Below are 13,085 nucleotides of genomic sequence, written 5' to 3' on the forward strand. Positions count from 1 at the left end.
AGTATATTGTCCTGGACCACAGCTGTAACAAACATAGAGTTCCCCAAAGGCTTTCAGAGACAATCGGGCCATCATGGCTGTCAGCCTGGAAATGTCCACTCTATGTGATTTAGGTCCCGAAGACTTGAGTAATGTGCATTAATGATACTTAGCCTAAAAAGTGTTGCCCATAATACAATGTGTGATAAATAATTGACAATACATATATAGCGTCTATAGGGATATCCTCCCTACTCTCTTAATGTGGTACATATAGGCTAATTATAGAAGCTTAATGTGGTAAGTTTTTGGTTCTTCTCACTTTTGTCTTTTTGTTATAATTGGTCTTGTTGGCCACCTCTTCCAGAAAATATTTTGTGATTTTTGTCTTTGATTTTTTTTTTAAGATCTTATTTTTAAGGGGCTCATGGGTAGCGCAATCATTAAGCATCTGCCTTCCGCTCAGGTCATGGTCCCAGAGTCCTGGAATTGACCCCTGCATCGGGCTCCCTGCTCAGCAGGAAGTCTGCTTCTCTCTCTCCCGCTCCCCCTGCTTGTGTTTCCTCTCTCTCTGTGTTTCTCTCTGTGTCAAATAAATAAAATTTTTAAAAAATCTTTAAAAATAATTTATTTTTTAAGTAATCTCTATACACCCAGTGTGGGGCTCAAACTCATAACCCAAACAAAGATCAAGAGTCGTGTGCTCTTCTCACTGAGCCAGCCATGCACCCCTTGACTTTGATTTTTAAATTGTTTGCAATCTACTCAACTCCTCCTCCATCTTCCTCTTGTGTTCTACCTCCCATATCCTAGTTGTGGGGGTTCCTTAAGTTGCTGTCCCTATTTACTTACATTCTTGTTCTCATGGTTTCAGTTATTTTGAAGGCTTTGCTATACTGTCTTCACATGGCTGCTGGACAGCTCTTGGATAGTTTTCTATTAGCTAGAATTCCTCCTGTCTGAGAGTAAACCTTCCTTTTCCCCCAGGCGAACCTCCCCTTCTCTATACTAAATGGTAGCCTGTCCTCAATTCCCCTGTCATCCCATCTCAGAATCTTGAGGTTACCTTGAACTCCTAAATGCAGTTATGCCCCAAGCCTTCCTCGTGTATTTGAAATGTTTCTTTTATCTGTTCAGAGAGGTTATCAGTGTGCCTCCTGAGCTTCAGTTTCTCCATGATTCAATGTACCCTGTGTCCTGTCTCCAGTCAGATCTTCTGAGGCTCTGTTTTTATCCCTGGCTCCACAGCTAGGACTTCTCTGGGGCCTACATATCAAGTTCAGACTTGTCTGACTTTCGCCCTCATAATCGGATTGCATCCTACCCTAACCAACTGTATCTTTCTGTTACTTTCTAAAATGTATTCTGTGCTGTTTTCGGGAAGGGTGGCTCAGGGCGACTGTGATCTTCACCTTTCAGGAGATGATGGTATCTCCATCTTGGAAAGTGAGCGTGCAGAGTTTGAAAAGTGATCAAAAGACAGTTCTGGTGCATCCCATCTCTCGAGAGAGGGTGGTTCTTTCTAGTTGAGAGTCATAGGTATTGTGAGAAAAGCATGAAAACAGACAAACACAGTGGGTCGAGGGCTCTGACAGGCCCATAGAGCTGCAGGCCTCCTCCTGCTGCCTTTCACTGCTCATCCAGATTCTTCTGACGGCCTCAAGATTCAGTCTTTCACTTCTCCAGACCATTATCATCTCCTTTCTCCCTAAATTGTAGAATGAATCACGTGGTGCCACATCACCATGAAAATAGATCTTGAAATTCAGGATTATACCCAGTCTAAACCTACTATGTTCCTGTTTGACCTCATTTGTTAATTCATTAAATGTAGATTCCCTTCCATGACCTTGGCTCTGGGCTTGGCATTGAAGATACGGCAATGAATTGCATAGACCTGATCCCTGCCTTCATGTTGTGTCTAGTCGAACAGATAATAACACAAGTAACTGATTATTTGTGACAAGTGCTAAGGGGAACCACGGTCTTCCACATTCCCACACAGTGTCCTCTCTTTCAGCTACTTCATCTGCGTATCTTTTTTCTTCTCCCACACATGTAACACAGTTTTGTTTTTAAGATTTTATTTTTAAGTAATCCCTGTACCCGGTGTGGGGCTCCAGCCTCACAACCTAGAGATCGAGTCACACACTCCACTAGCTGAGCCAGCCAGAAGTCCCTGCATATAACACATTTTAATATTTTGTAGCTTTTTTCCAGTGTCTAAACGTAGTGGTTCACACAACTGAAAGCACCTCAGTAAATGCTCGTTATTGAGTTATTCTGTGTCTAGGCATGGCAGATGGTAACTGGGCAGATCGCGGTCCTCCAGAGCTTCCCACATTGGCCAGTGGTTTAAACTGCTCAGCGCTGCCTGTCATCTGCCCATTCTGAGTCTGCAGGAAGCAAATCCCTTTCACGTACCTGGTGAAACTCAGTGGATTAACCAAATAAGGCTTTTCCAACTCGTGCTTTTTATTCTGTATTACAGCATTTTATTCTTTGCATTACTTAAGATGAATTGTCTATTCCCCCTAATGAAGTTACTTGCTGAATGCCAATAATGTTTCTGATTGTCTTATTTGTATGATTGGTGGTTGGTGAATGGTCCAGTGGATGGGTACCTTACTCTGCTTCTTTTATTCCTCCTTAGATTTTTTACCCAGAAACTACAGATATCTATGATCGAAAAAACATGCCAAGATGTATCTACTGTATCCATGCACTCAGGTAATCAGATTTTCTTGGTAAAATAAGCAGTGTACGTAGACACAGAGAGCAGACTGCTCTACTGCCAGAGGTGGGGGCCTGGGGATGGATGAAATGGGTAAAGGGAGTCAAAAAAAAAAACACTTCCGGCTGTAAAACAACTAAGCCCTGGGGATGTAACTTACTTCCCAGGGATTTGGGTTACTAATGGTGTAGTGTATGCTTAAAAGTTGCTGAGAGAGTAGGTCTTAAATGTTCTCAGCGTGGGGCACCTCAGCGGCTCAGTCGGTTCAGCATCCAATTCTTGGTTTCAGCTCAGGTCATGATCTCAGGGTCCTGGGATCGAGCCCTGCATCAGACTCCCCACTCTGCTTCCCCTCTCTCTCTCCCTCGGTCCCTCCCCCAACCCCACTTAAGCTCTCTCTCTCTCGCTCTCTCTCTCTCTAAATTAAATAAATATATCTTCAAAAAAGTTTCTCAGCACAAGGAAAAAAATCCATAACTCTGTGTGGTGATGGATGTTAGTGAGACTTACTGCAATATATACATATATTGAATCATTATGTTGTACCCCTGAAACTAATGTGATATTACATGTCAGTTCTGTCTCAGTAAAAAAGAAAGCAGTGTAGGAATAATGTCTGACTTGAATGTGTAGCTTTTGTCCATGGTGCAACAAATAAGTTCTTGCATTAGCTTCAGGATTTCCAAATAGAATGGGATCGTTTTGTCTTAACAAAGTGGTGAGAAGCAGCTGTGTTTTTCTAGGGAGTAGGGAGAAGGGATTTATTTGTCCCCGTAATAGCAGATAATTTGGCTCTGAAAACAAAGTGTAGTCTTTCATTGTTGATCTAGTATTCCTGTGAACTGTGCATTTCAGCTGGGATGCAGTTCTTTCCTTTTTAATTAAAATCTCTTAAGAATTACAAAAAGGACGTATATTTCAAAACTTATCACTGTTTACTATTTTGCCACAAGCCAGTAGCTAAATTACAAAATACACTCACCATGTCTTAATAATTTAGTAGTATAATTAAATTTTATCAACATCTTCAGATAATGCCAGCAACTGTCAAATGGTTGAATTTTAATTTATTTAGTTTTCTAGGTCCTCACCAAGCCATTTGTTCATTAATTAATGTTTATGCCAAACAGATATGACAAATAACTGAAACAAAATATAATTTTTTCATAATTTCATAGTAGGTTTTGAAGATGGCTTAATTTCAGGCCCTTGACTCTTAGAATTGGTGAAGTACTGTATTGGAAGGAAGAGGCAATGTGTGCGGAGGGATGGTGGGTTCAGAAGAGATGATAGCACCACGCGGAGTGGGACAGATCTGCCTGACGGCCGCAGGGCTGTATGGGGAGGTGGTAGAAGTGAGCGGGGCATGTGGCTGGGGTTTCTTCGCTCGGGCCGCCCATTTTATGAAATTATAAGGCATATGTAAGTGTTAATTACATGCATGAATATATGTATCATATTGACCCATGAGAAGCCTGTTGTCTCAGGTTTGATCAAATATGTGCCAGGCCCTTGGGATCCCTGGAACCCGTGTGAAACCCACAAAAGAACGAACGTGGCTGAGGACCAGTGCACAGCCACGCTCCTGTGCCTTTGTTTATTCTGTTTGCACGGCCTGGATGCCCTTTACTCCCGAGTTTAACCCACGTTCTTCTCCAGCTGCTACTGTGGATTGCCACATTCCTGGATGCCTTCTTTTACTTTTTCTCCCTCAGACAGAGTTAGCTCCTTCCCGTCCTTGTGCTCTTCTAGTGTTTGCACAGACCTCTTCAAGTACACGGCTTTCCGTCCTCGGGTTATTCGTTCTTGCTGCTGGCTTTCCCTGTACTTCTTGGGTGCAGGACTCCCCCTGTCTTTGTGTCTCTAGTACTTGGATGCCTCACATACACTAGGTAGTCAAAAATGTTTGTGTCAAAATCAAACATTGTAACAAGCCTTCCTTCTCCTTCTCTAGCTCAAGGGGGTATCTTGTGCCCTATAAATGAAAAAAGAAAATGGTACTTTCTTTTACCAGATGACTGTTCATGTTTATCTCAGTGTATCCCGTCAAGTTTTAATTCAGTTCCCACCTTCTTGGTGAGGTTTTGTGATTTCCAGTGACTCCCGTTCATTCCTCTGTCTAAACTCCTGTGTTTCTTTGTTTCTTAGTTCTATTGTTTCCTGCATACGTTCACTGTCTTTCTCTCTATTACATTGTTAGCATCTTAGGGACAGAGGTCATGCCTTACATTGCTTTTCCTTCCCTCCAAGGTACATGTCATAATGGACAAACAAGAGTAACACAAGAATTTTTTAAAAAACACTTAGAAGTGGGTGTTGTCTAGGGGAATGTTCAGATTGTAGCAATTTCAAATGTATGTGTCTGAGCCAAAGTCAGATTAATTCTGAGTGTTGTGATTGGCTCAGTGTTCCAGTGAGGTCTGCCTGTGTTGATAACCTTGTGAAGGTTGTACCTACAATGGATATCTGAACGTGGCAAGAGGCCCCGCTGGCGGAGCTCCTCTCTGTGAGTTCTTCAGCTGCGGCTCTGTCCAACGTCACATGGGTCCCAGGCCCCCAAAGTCCCTGAATTGGAGATAAAGCATTAACTGTGCCTTTCTCAGAATTGGAAAGGGAGGAAGTCTGCCATTGTTATTCATTTCTCTTCAGTATGCAGCCTGTGCTTGGAAATTATATACAGAGCAGTGTGTTCTGGTTGGTGATTTATGATTTCTTTCCTCCCTGGAGTGTTTTTCCCGAAGGGCTGGCCGCCGTGGATAGGCAGGCAGCGTACACCTTCTAGGAGCCTCCTCTTCAGCGTGTGGTACAGCAGTGTTCGAGAAAGGCACCTCGCTTCACTGTGTGTGGTGAGGCCCCTTCTCCCTTTTGGGTTTGCAGTAACAGAAAAAGCATTATTAGCTCCCTGTTTTCTCCCTTCCTGCCTTTCTTTCTTCTTCTCTTTTGAGATAGTCCCTGTATTTAGTCCTGCTAAATTACTTTCTGGATTACATTCCACCCTCAGATAAGACCCCAATTCTTTTATTCTTTTTTAAATTAATTATTTTATTTATGAGAGCACGAGCGCAAGCAGGAGTGCTGCAGAGGCGGAGGGAGAAGCAGGTTTCCACGCTGAGCAGGGAGCCCCAAGTGGGGCTTGATCCCAGGACCCTGGGATCGTGACCTGAGCCACCCGGGCGCCCCAAGACCCCAGTTCTTTATTTCCATTTCCTCTGATGTTTTATCTTTCTAAGAACTGATTTCAGGATTAAATTAGCCCATAATCCTATATCCTAAATTCAAAAGAAATGTAAAAGCTGAAAAATCATATTTAAGTTCAATTCAAGCTCATTTGCTGGCAAAATCTGATCAGAATTAATTAAAGTTATTTAGAATATTTGTCTCCTTACTGTGATTATGTGTATGTTTCTCTGCAGAGTAAGTAATATATTATAAAAAAGTAATATATTTTTTCAGGGGTGCTGCCTCAAGCCTTGCTGGTGTGTTTTGTAATACTGTATATACTTAAGTAAACAGATATATAATACTGTATATACTGTAAAACCTTTCTAATATCTGAGAAATGCTAAATTCATATCTGGCCCAAAGAATTTAGGTCAGGGACTGTGGACGGTATTAGATTCTGTTTCCTAAGCAACTGCTGTGTTTGTATTGAAGAGCCTTTATTAACAATCTTTGAGATCAGCATAGTAACTTCTAGGTTACTCTGCAGGCAGCAAAGATAAGAGGAATCCACAGGCTTCTTTCCCCATTGCTATAAAGTACAGCTTCAGTAGGAAAAAAAGAAAAGAAAAATGAACCTGAGCTCAATCACAGGCTGACTATTGTAGGCACCTAACAGTTACTTGTAAAATTAGGGAGAACAGGAGCAAAGATTGGAAAGGGGTATTTACTGGTAGGATTGAAAGTTTCAGCTTTGAGGTTGACTACTCTCGAGTCTGGGCAAAAGGGTCTGAGTGGCCATTGTGGTTATATTCATAACTCCAGCACCTCCTTAAAATATTCTCAATAATTGAGGTAAAAGAAAGATGGTGCCTATGTCTTAGCTTCTCTTCTACTTCACTCATAGCAGCTAGGAACGTCTTCACAACTTTAATTTACCTTTGAAAGACCAAAAAAATGAACTCACTCTTCTTGGGCTTATAAAAGTGACATTTTTGAAATTTCTTAGAGTGTGGCAACACTTTCTGCTGTCCAGGTAGAAGTAAAAGAGTGAGAAATTCATGAAGAAATTTGGAACATGGGTAGGACGTATTATGTGGGAGAAATAATATATATAGTGGGTACATACTACAGATACAGAATGTTATTGGCTATTTTGCTTTGGAAAATTTTGTTGAATAGATTTAAAATCATTTGAGAGAGGAACATTATATTGTTCCATTTTGAGCATTTTACTCTAAAAAAAGCACTTAATCATATGCGTATGATTCATACTTGTAGTTATCTGAGAAAATAATTAGCTACTCTGAATGTATAAATTCGAATGTCTTTTCCGAATACTTGACTTTTTTTAGATTATACATTTGTGTTTATCATATACGGTTTATGTCTTGATCAGTTCTGTGAATGCAACGTACACAGTCTGTATTTGTGTTTAGATCAAGCTGAGGTTTACAGATTATTTACACAAATTGTAGGTCACTCTGTTGAGTTTCTGTGATTTGTTTCCTAAGCGTTTTTAATTTATTCCCTTATTGCTAGGCCGTCAGTGTCTTGCTCGTGTCCATCTCTGTCAAGTACACTTCTTATTGTTGATTCTGATCTGCTAGGTCCTTAGAATCCAGTTACGGTCATTCAGGCTTATAGACATTTTCTTATCCACCTGTCTGTCTGTGAAGTGTTAATATTTATTAATATGTGTCAGGTTCCAGGTAGACAGTGGTGAACAAGACTTTTATTGTTCCTGCCTTCATGATATTTAAAGTTGAATAGATTTCTTTTTTTTTTAATTTAAACAGTAAAGATGTTTATTTAAAACTCATAAATTACCTGGAACTTTTCCATTAGTAATATGAATTCAGTTTAAATAAAACTTTTTATTTGAATCATTTTCATGACACTTTAAAAAAAAAATGTTTATTTGACAGAGATCACAAGTAGGCAGAGCAGTGGGCAGAGATAGAGGGGGAAGAAGGCTCCCCACTGAGGAGGGAGCCTGATTCAGGGCTCCATCCCAGGACCCTGGGATCATGACCTGAGCGGAAGGCAGGGGCTTAACCCACTGAGCCACCGAGGCGCCCCCATTTTCATGACACTTTCATAGATATCTTGTTAGTTAAAACTTATTGATCATAGGAAGGTGTACAGAAGTGAAGATTTCTCCACCTAGATAGACTACATTCACATGTATGATAACATCTAATTGCACACTGGATTTGTACCAGAGCGGGGACTCGAACTTGTGTCTTCTGATTCACATCCCAGTGCTTTTGCATTGCATTATGTGACTTTCTAGGACAATATGATGGAAAACTCAGAAAAGGTTCTGAGATAAAGTACGGTAACTGCAAAGGGGGATATGGCAGTGTGCAGGGATATGTTCAGAATGTTCGTTCTCTTTATGCTGACTTTGCGCCTTAATCTAAGAACAGCAGCTGGGTGCAGCTGGGAGGCCTAACTCTTTTTGCATATCGTGTCTTCTAGTTTGTACCTGTTTAAACTGGGTCTGGCTCCTCAGATTCAAGACCTATATGGAAAGGTTGACTTCACAGGTAAGGAGTTACAGACTTGGCAGGAAATGCTTGATTTATGTGGAAATAGCCTGGAGAGTCAACAATACCAATCTTAAAGACATAGGGCTTAAAAAAACACTCTGGCAACAGAGATCAAAGAAGTGTAACTTGCTTCTCCTGGTACATTGAGAAGACAGGTAAACTGGGAATTTCAAACTCTGTTCTCTCATTTTAGGAAGTACCTACAGTGAGCAGAGCAAGGGGTGACAATTTAGTAATTTAAAAATTTAACTTGTTTACCTTATTCTATATGTATTTGCTGTTGTCAGATGCTTGAAGAGATGGGGGATTGGGGAGAAAAAGAAAAAGAACAGTGGTATTATTGGTGAGAGGTGATATAGATTTGAATTCTTTGAACTGGTCATTATTCTGTAGACTTGGGAATTTTAAATTTAATAAAACTTTTATCTGTGACATTTTTCCTTCTGGGGAAGTTGTTCACCAGACCTGGGGCAAAGGGCCAAACCTTACATGTTGTTTTCTTTATCAATTTGGCTTCCTGCCTTGGAAGCAGAATGGTCCCATAGCGGTTCATGATTTGGTGTGTAAAGGCATCTGGCTGGCTCGTGGGTCACTTGTTCCTGAGTTCCCTTCACAGCTGCTCCTTCCCAAGTTCATTGTAGGAAATGCTGCAAGTAGCAGTTTTGAGCAACTCTTTTCTGTAGGGCTGTTTCTCACGTTACACTGACTTTTGATGCTCTTGATAATGTGATAATAGTGTATGCTTTGTGCCAGGCACTATGTTCAGTGCTTTCCGTTTATCATCTCATTAAATCCTCATAACAGTCCTAGGAGGTAGCCGCCACTTCATCCCATTGTGTAGTTGGGGAATCTGTTTCCTTCTCTGAGTTCTGGAAAGGTGCTTAACTTGCTCACCTGGTTCTTCATCTTTTCCTGTAGAAGAGGAAATCAACAACATGAAGATCGAGCTGGAGAAGTACGGGATCCAGATGCCCGCCTTCAGCAAGATCGGGGGCATCCTGGCTAACGAGCTCTCAGTGGACGAAGCTGCGTGTAAGCAGGGAGAAACTTTGTGGGTTCAGATGGGGTTGTAGCAACAACCTTCAGAAGGCGGTAGAACCGCCTTCAATCAGGAATGCTGTGATGGTCCCCGGACGTTAGGAGTTTTGCTAGCAAGCTTAGGTCAGTAGAGGTAGGTCAGCACTGCTGTGGTCTTCTGTGCTACTATTATTTGGAAGTGAGTGATTTTGATGAAAATGAAAGCACTAGAAAGTGAGTTCTACATTTCACTGTCTCTCTGGGTTTGTTATTTTTATCATGGTATTTACGTGATGATTGAGGGTGAACATTGCCGTAATATCTGCTCGCAAGGCTCTTTAACGAATATTTCCCTGTGAGATTCCAAAGTCAGCATCCCAGACATGGGATCACAGGGAGAGCTGTGGCTCTGTGCATCCAAGAGGAGACTAGGCTTACTGGATTCAGGGAGCCATTCCTCCAAATCCAGTCATCATTTCTCTATCACAATGAGCCTTTTCCTGCAGTAGGGGGTACAGTGTTGTTCTGGGTGTGTCATATACCTCCCTTACTCTATATAACCCAATGCTCTATGTTTTGATTTTTTTTTTTTTTTTTTTTTAGTGCATGCTGCCGTTATTGCCATTAACGAGGCTATTGACCGTAGAATTGCAGCCGACACATTTACAGCTCTGAGAAACCCCAATGCCATGCTTGTAAATCTTGAAGAGCCCTTGGCTTCCACGTACCAGGATGTGCTTTATCGGGCCAAGCAGGAGAAAATGACCAACGCTAAAAATAGGGTAAAAATGGGACATTTCTTCTAATTGATTTATATTTTTTCATTGTTTGATATGACTCCATTTTAAAAATCAGTTTTCTTGAAGTATAGTTTACACACAGTAAAATTTACTATTTTACATGTATGGTTTGATGGGTTTTGACAAACGTGTGTGGTTACAGAACCATCAACCCTCTTTACAATCAGCTTCCACTCCCCATCTTTAACCCCAGGCAACCTCCCGTCTGAATCGATCACTGTATTTACCTTTTTAAGAATTACATATAAATGAAATGGATTTATGTAGTATGCAGTCTTTTGGTATTCGATTCCAATTTGACTTTTATTCATTAATTTTGTGCGAACCAATGAGAAGTTCTGAGATCTAGTCTTTGGGTGTGCCATTCTGCTCAAGTCCGAGGCAAGGATGCAGGCTCCTGAGTGAGCAGGGTTCACCAGGGCTTCCTGCTCCTGCCCAGCTCTGGAAGCTTCCTTGGGCTTGTTGTTAACAAGTGGGTCTGCTTTCTCTGTTTTTAGTTAAGAGTTGTGTGGCCTTGCACCGTGTGCTCCATTAAGTATTTTCAGCCACCCCGTTGCTCATTGTTCTCTCCTGGCTGGGGGAGCAGTAGAAGAGTGTTTCTGAGGTCTTCTTAGAGACCTGAACTGATTCATTGCACTTTTTACTCACTTTCAGACAGAAAACTCTGAGAGAGAAAGGGACGTTTATGAGGAGCTGCTCACTCAAGCTGAAATTCAAGGCAATATAAACAAAGTCAACAGTAAGTACATCCCTGAGTTGGGTACCTGCAGGGATGCTGCGGAATCATGTGGGTGTTGATCTGTTCTTGGACTGACGACATTTATTTACCTTATTTTTATTTTTATTTTTTTCAGACTTTACTCATTTATTTGTCAGGTTGAGAGAGAGCGAGAGGATGAGCGAGCTCAAGCAGGGGGAGGAGGCAGGCAGAGGGAGAAGCAGGGACCAATGTGGGACCCAGTCCCAGGACCCTGGGATCATGGCCTGAGTCGAAGGCAGATGCTTAACTGACTGAGCCACCCAGGCGTCACTAAGTTTATTTTAGACATTAGTGGATTTGTTTAGGAACTATTGCTTCTACCTTTTTTTTGTGTACATATGTCTTCTATTTCAGCTGCTGTCTTCCTCAGGCAGGCCCTCCCTCTACCTGCTATAGTTTCTAGACTCCTCTTGTTGGCTGATTTCACTCTTTTACCCTGTATTAACGCACTTTAAAAAATCTAAATAGGGATTTTATTTTTCCTTATTTATTTTTTTAAGTAGGCTCCATGCCCAGTGTGGAGCCCAACACAGGGCTTGAACTCATGACCCTGAGATCAAGACCTGAGCTGAGATCAGAGTCAGATGCTTATATGACTGAGGCACCCAAGTGTCCCCTATTTTTCCTATTTTTACTTTTTAAAAAGATTTTATTTATTTATTTAGAGAGAGCAGGAAGAGGGACAGAGGGGGAGAGAGAGAGATCTCAAGCAGACTCCAAGCTGTGAGTGGAGCCCAGTGCGGGCTTCAGTCTCACAACCCTGAGATCAGGACCTGAGCCAAATCAAGAGTCGGAGGCCTGATGAACTGTGTCACCCAGGTGCCCGTATTTTTCCTGTTTTTGAAAGTAATATTATGATTTCATTTTTATTTTGAAGAGTAATACAGGTTATCCAGATATAAACCAAAACCACAAAAAAAAATTAGACCTCTATTCCTTAGAAATAACCATTTTTTTTGTTTTGTTTTGTTTTTTTTAAATTTATTTGAGAGAGAGAATGCACGGGCAGAAGCAGTGGGGAGGGGCAGAAGGAGAGGAAGAAGCCGGCTCCCCACTGAGCAGGGAGCCTGACCAAGCCACTCGGGTGCCCCACTACTATTGATATTTTTATGCATATCTTTAAAAATATATTTAAACAAAAATGAGATTATACCATTCTTACTGATTTTTCTCCATATGTGTTACATACTTTTGAGGAATTTATGTCTTAAAAATGTCATTTTCATTTTGTCACTCTTTTGCTATAGAACCTGCATTGATTGGTTCCTTACTACTTGCCAGACAAAAAGCAGATCCCTAGCCTAGCAGAGTTTTTAATGTGGTATTTTATGCATACAACTCTCTGTGTAAACTCATTTGCCTAATTGTGTCCCATATTCATTCTGTTCCTTTCTTGACTCATGAAAGAGTCTCGCTCTGAAGTGGCTTGGACCTGGGACTTGCTCTCTGGGCTTCTTCCTAATAGCTGTGTGACATGGCAGCCCAGGGCACAGACTTGTTCTGCAGATGGTGAGATAATGCATACAAATTGCCTGGCATTTAGTGAGTACCCATAAACATTGGCATTATCACAGCTTTTGCTGATTGTGTATTCCCACTATAATGCCCTCGTGCCTGATCTCTCACCTGACCCAGATTATACCCGGCAATCACGGTCCACCTCACTTCACACCTGCGCCCGTTCTCGCTCTCTTGTGGCACTTACAGACCAACTGCACAATTTTCTATGCAATTATATGTTGTCTTATATTGTTTGCCTTTGTTCCTGACATCTCTATAAACTCCTTGAAGTACAGATTACTTAGGAGTCCTGCTTCTTTTGAAATCCCTGTAATTCCTAGTGTAATGGTTAGACTCACCAGAAGAACTAAAAAGCTTATTTGATTTCAACCAGACTTGACCTTGTTTTGCTCAAGAGAATAATAACAATAGTAATAGTAATCTGTGTCCTCTGTGTTCACTGGGAGGCACTAATTTCTCCTTTGAACCAAGAATCTGAATAACTAGAGAGAACTTTACAGGATTTTACCAACTCCGTATGACCGGGGGCTTTAAATCCCGACCAGGAGTCTTCGTGTTCT

At 41.4% G+C, this 13,085-nt stretch overlaps 1 protein-coding gene across 1 annotated transcript in view; it reads left to right on the plus strand.

Annotated features, from left to right (window-relative positions):
* IQGAP1 (IQ motif containing GTPase activating protein 1) overlaps nucleotides 1-13,085 on the plus strand; it is a 103,685-nt gene that overhangs the window by 39,582 nt on the left and 51,018 nt on the right. Inside the window, exons 5-9 of the mRNA XM_046007996.1 lie at nucleotides 2,633-2,709; nucleotides 8,357-8,424; nucleotides 9,346-9,459; nucleotides 10,048-10,226; nucleotides 10,899-10,983. Of these exons, the coding sequence (XP_045863952.1) occupies nucleotides 2,633-2,709; nucleotides 8,357-8,424; nucleotides 9,346-9,459; nucleotides 10,048-10,226; nucleotides 10,899-10,983 (523 nt within the window). The remainder of the gene's footprint in view (nucleotides 1-2,632; nucleotides 2,710-8,356; nucleotides 8,425-9,345; nucleotides 9,460-10,047; nucleotides 10,227-10,898; nucleotides 10,984-13,085) is intronic.

Source organism: Meles meles, chromosome 6, assembly GCF_922984935.1.
Source record: "Meles meles chromosome 6, mMelMel3.1 paternal haplotype, whole genome shotgun sequence".
In the NCBI taxonomy this organism is placed as follows: Eukaryota; Metazoa; Chordata; class Mammalia; order Carnivora; family Mustelidae; genus Meles; species Meles meles.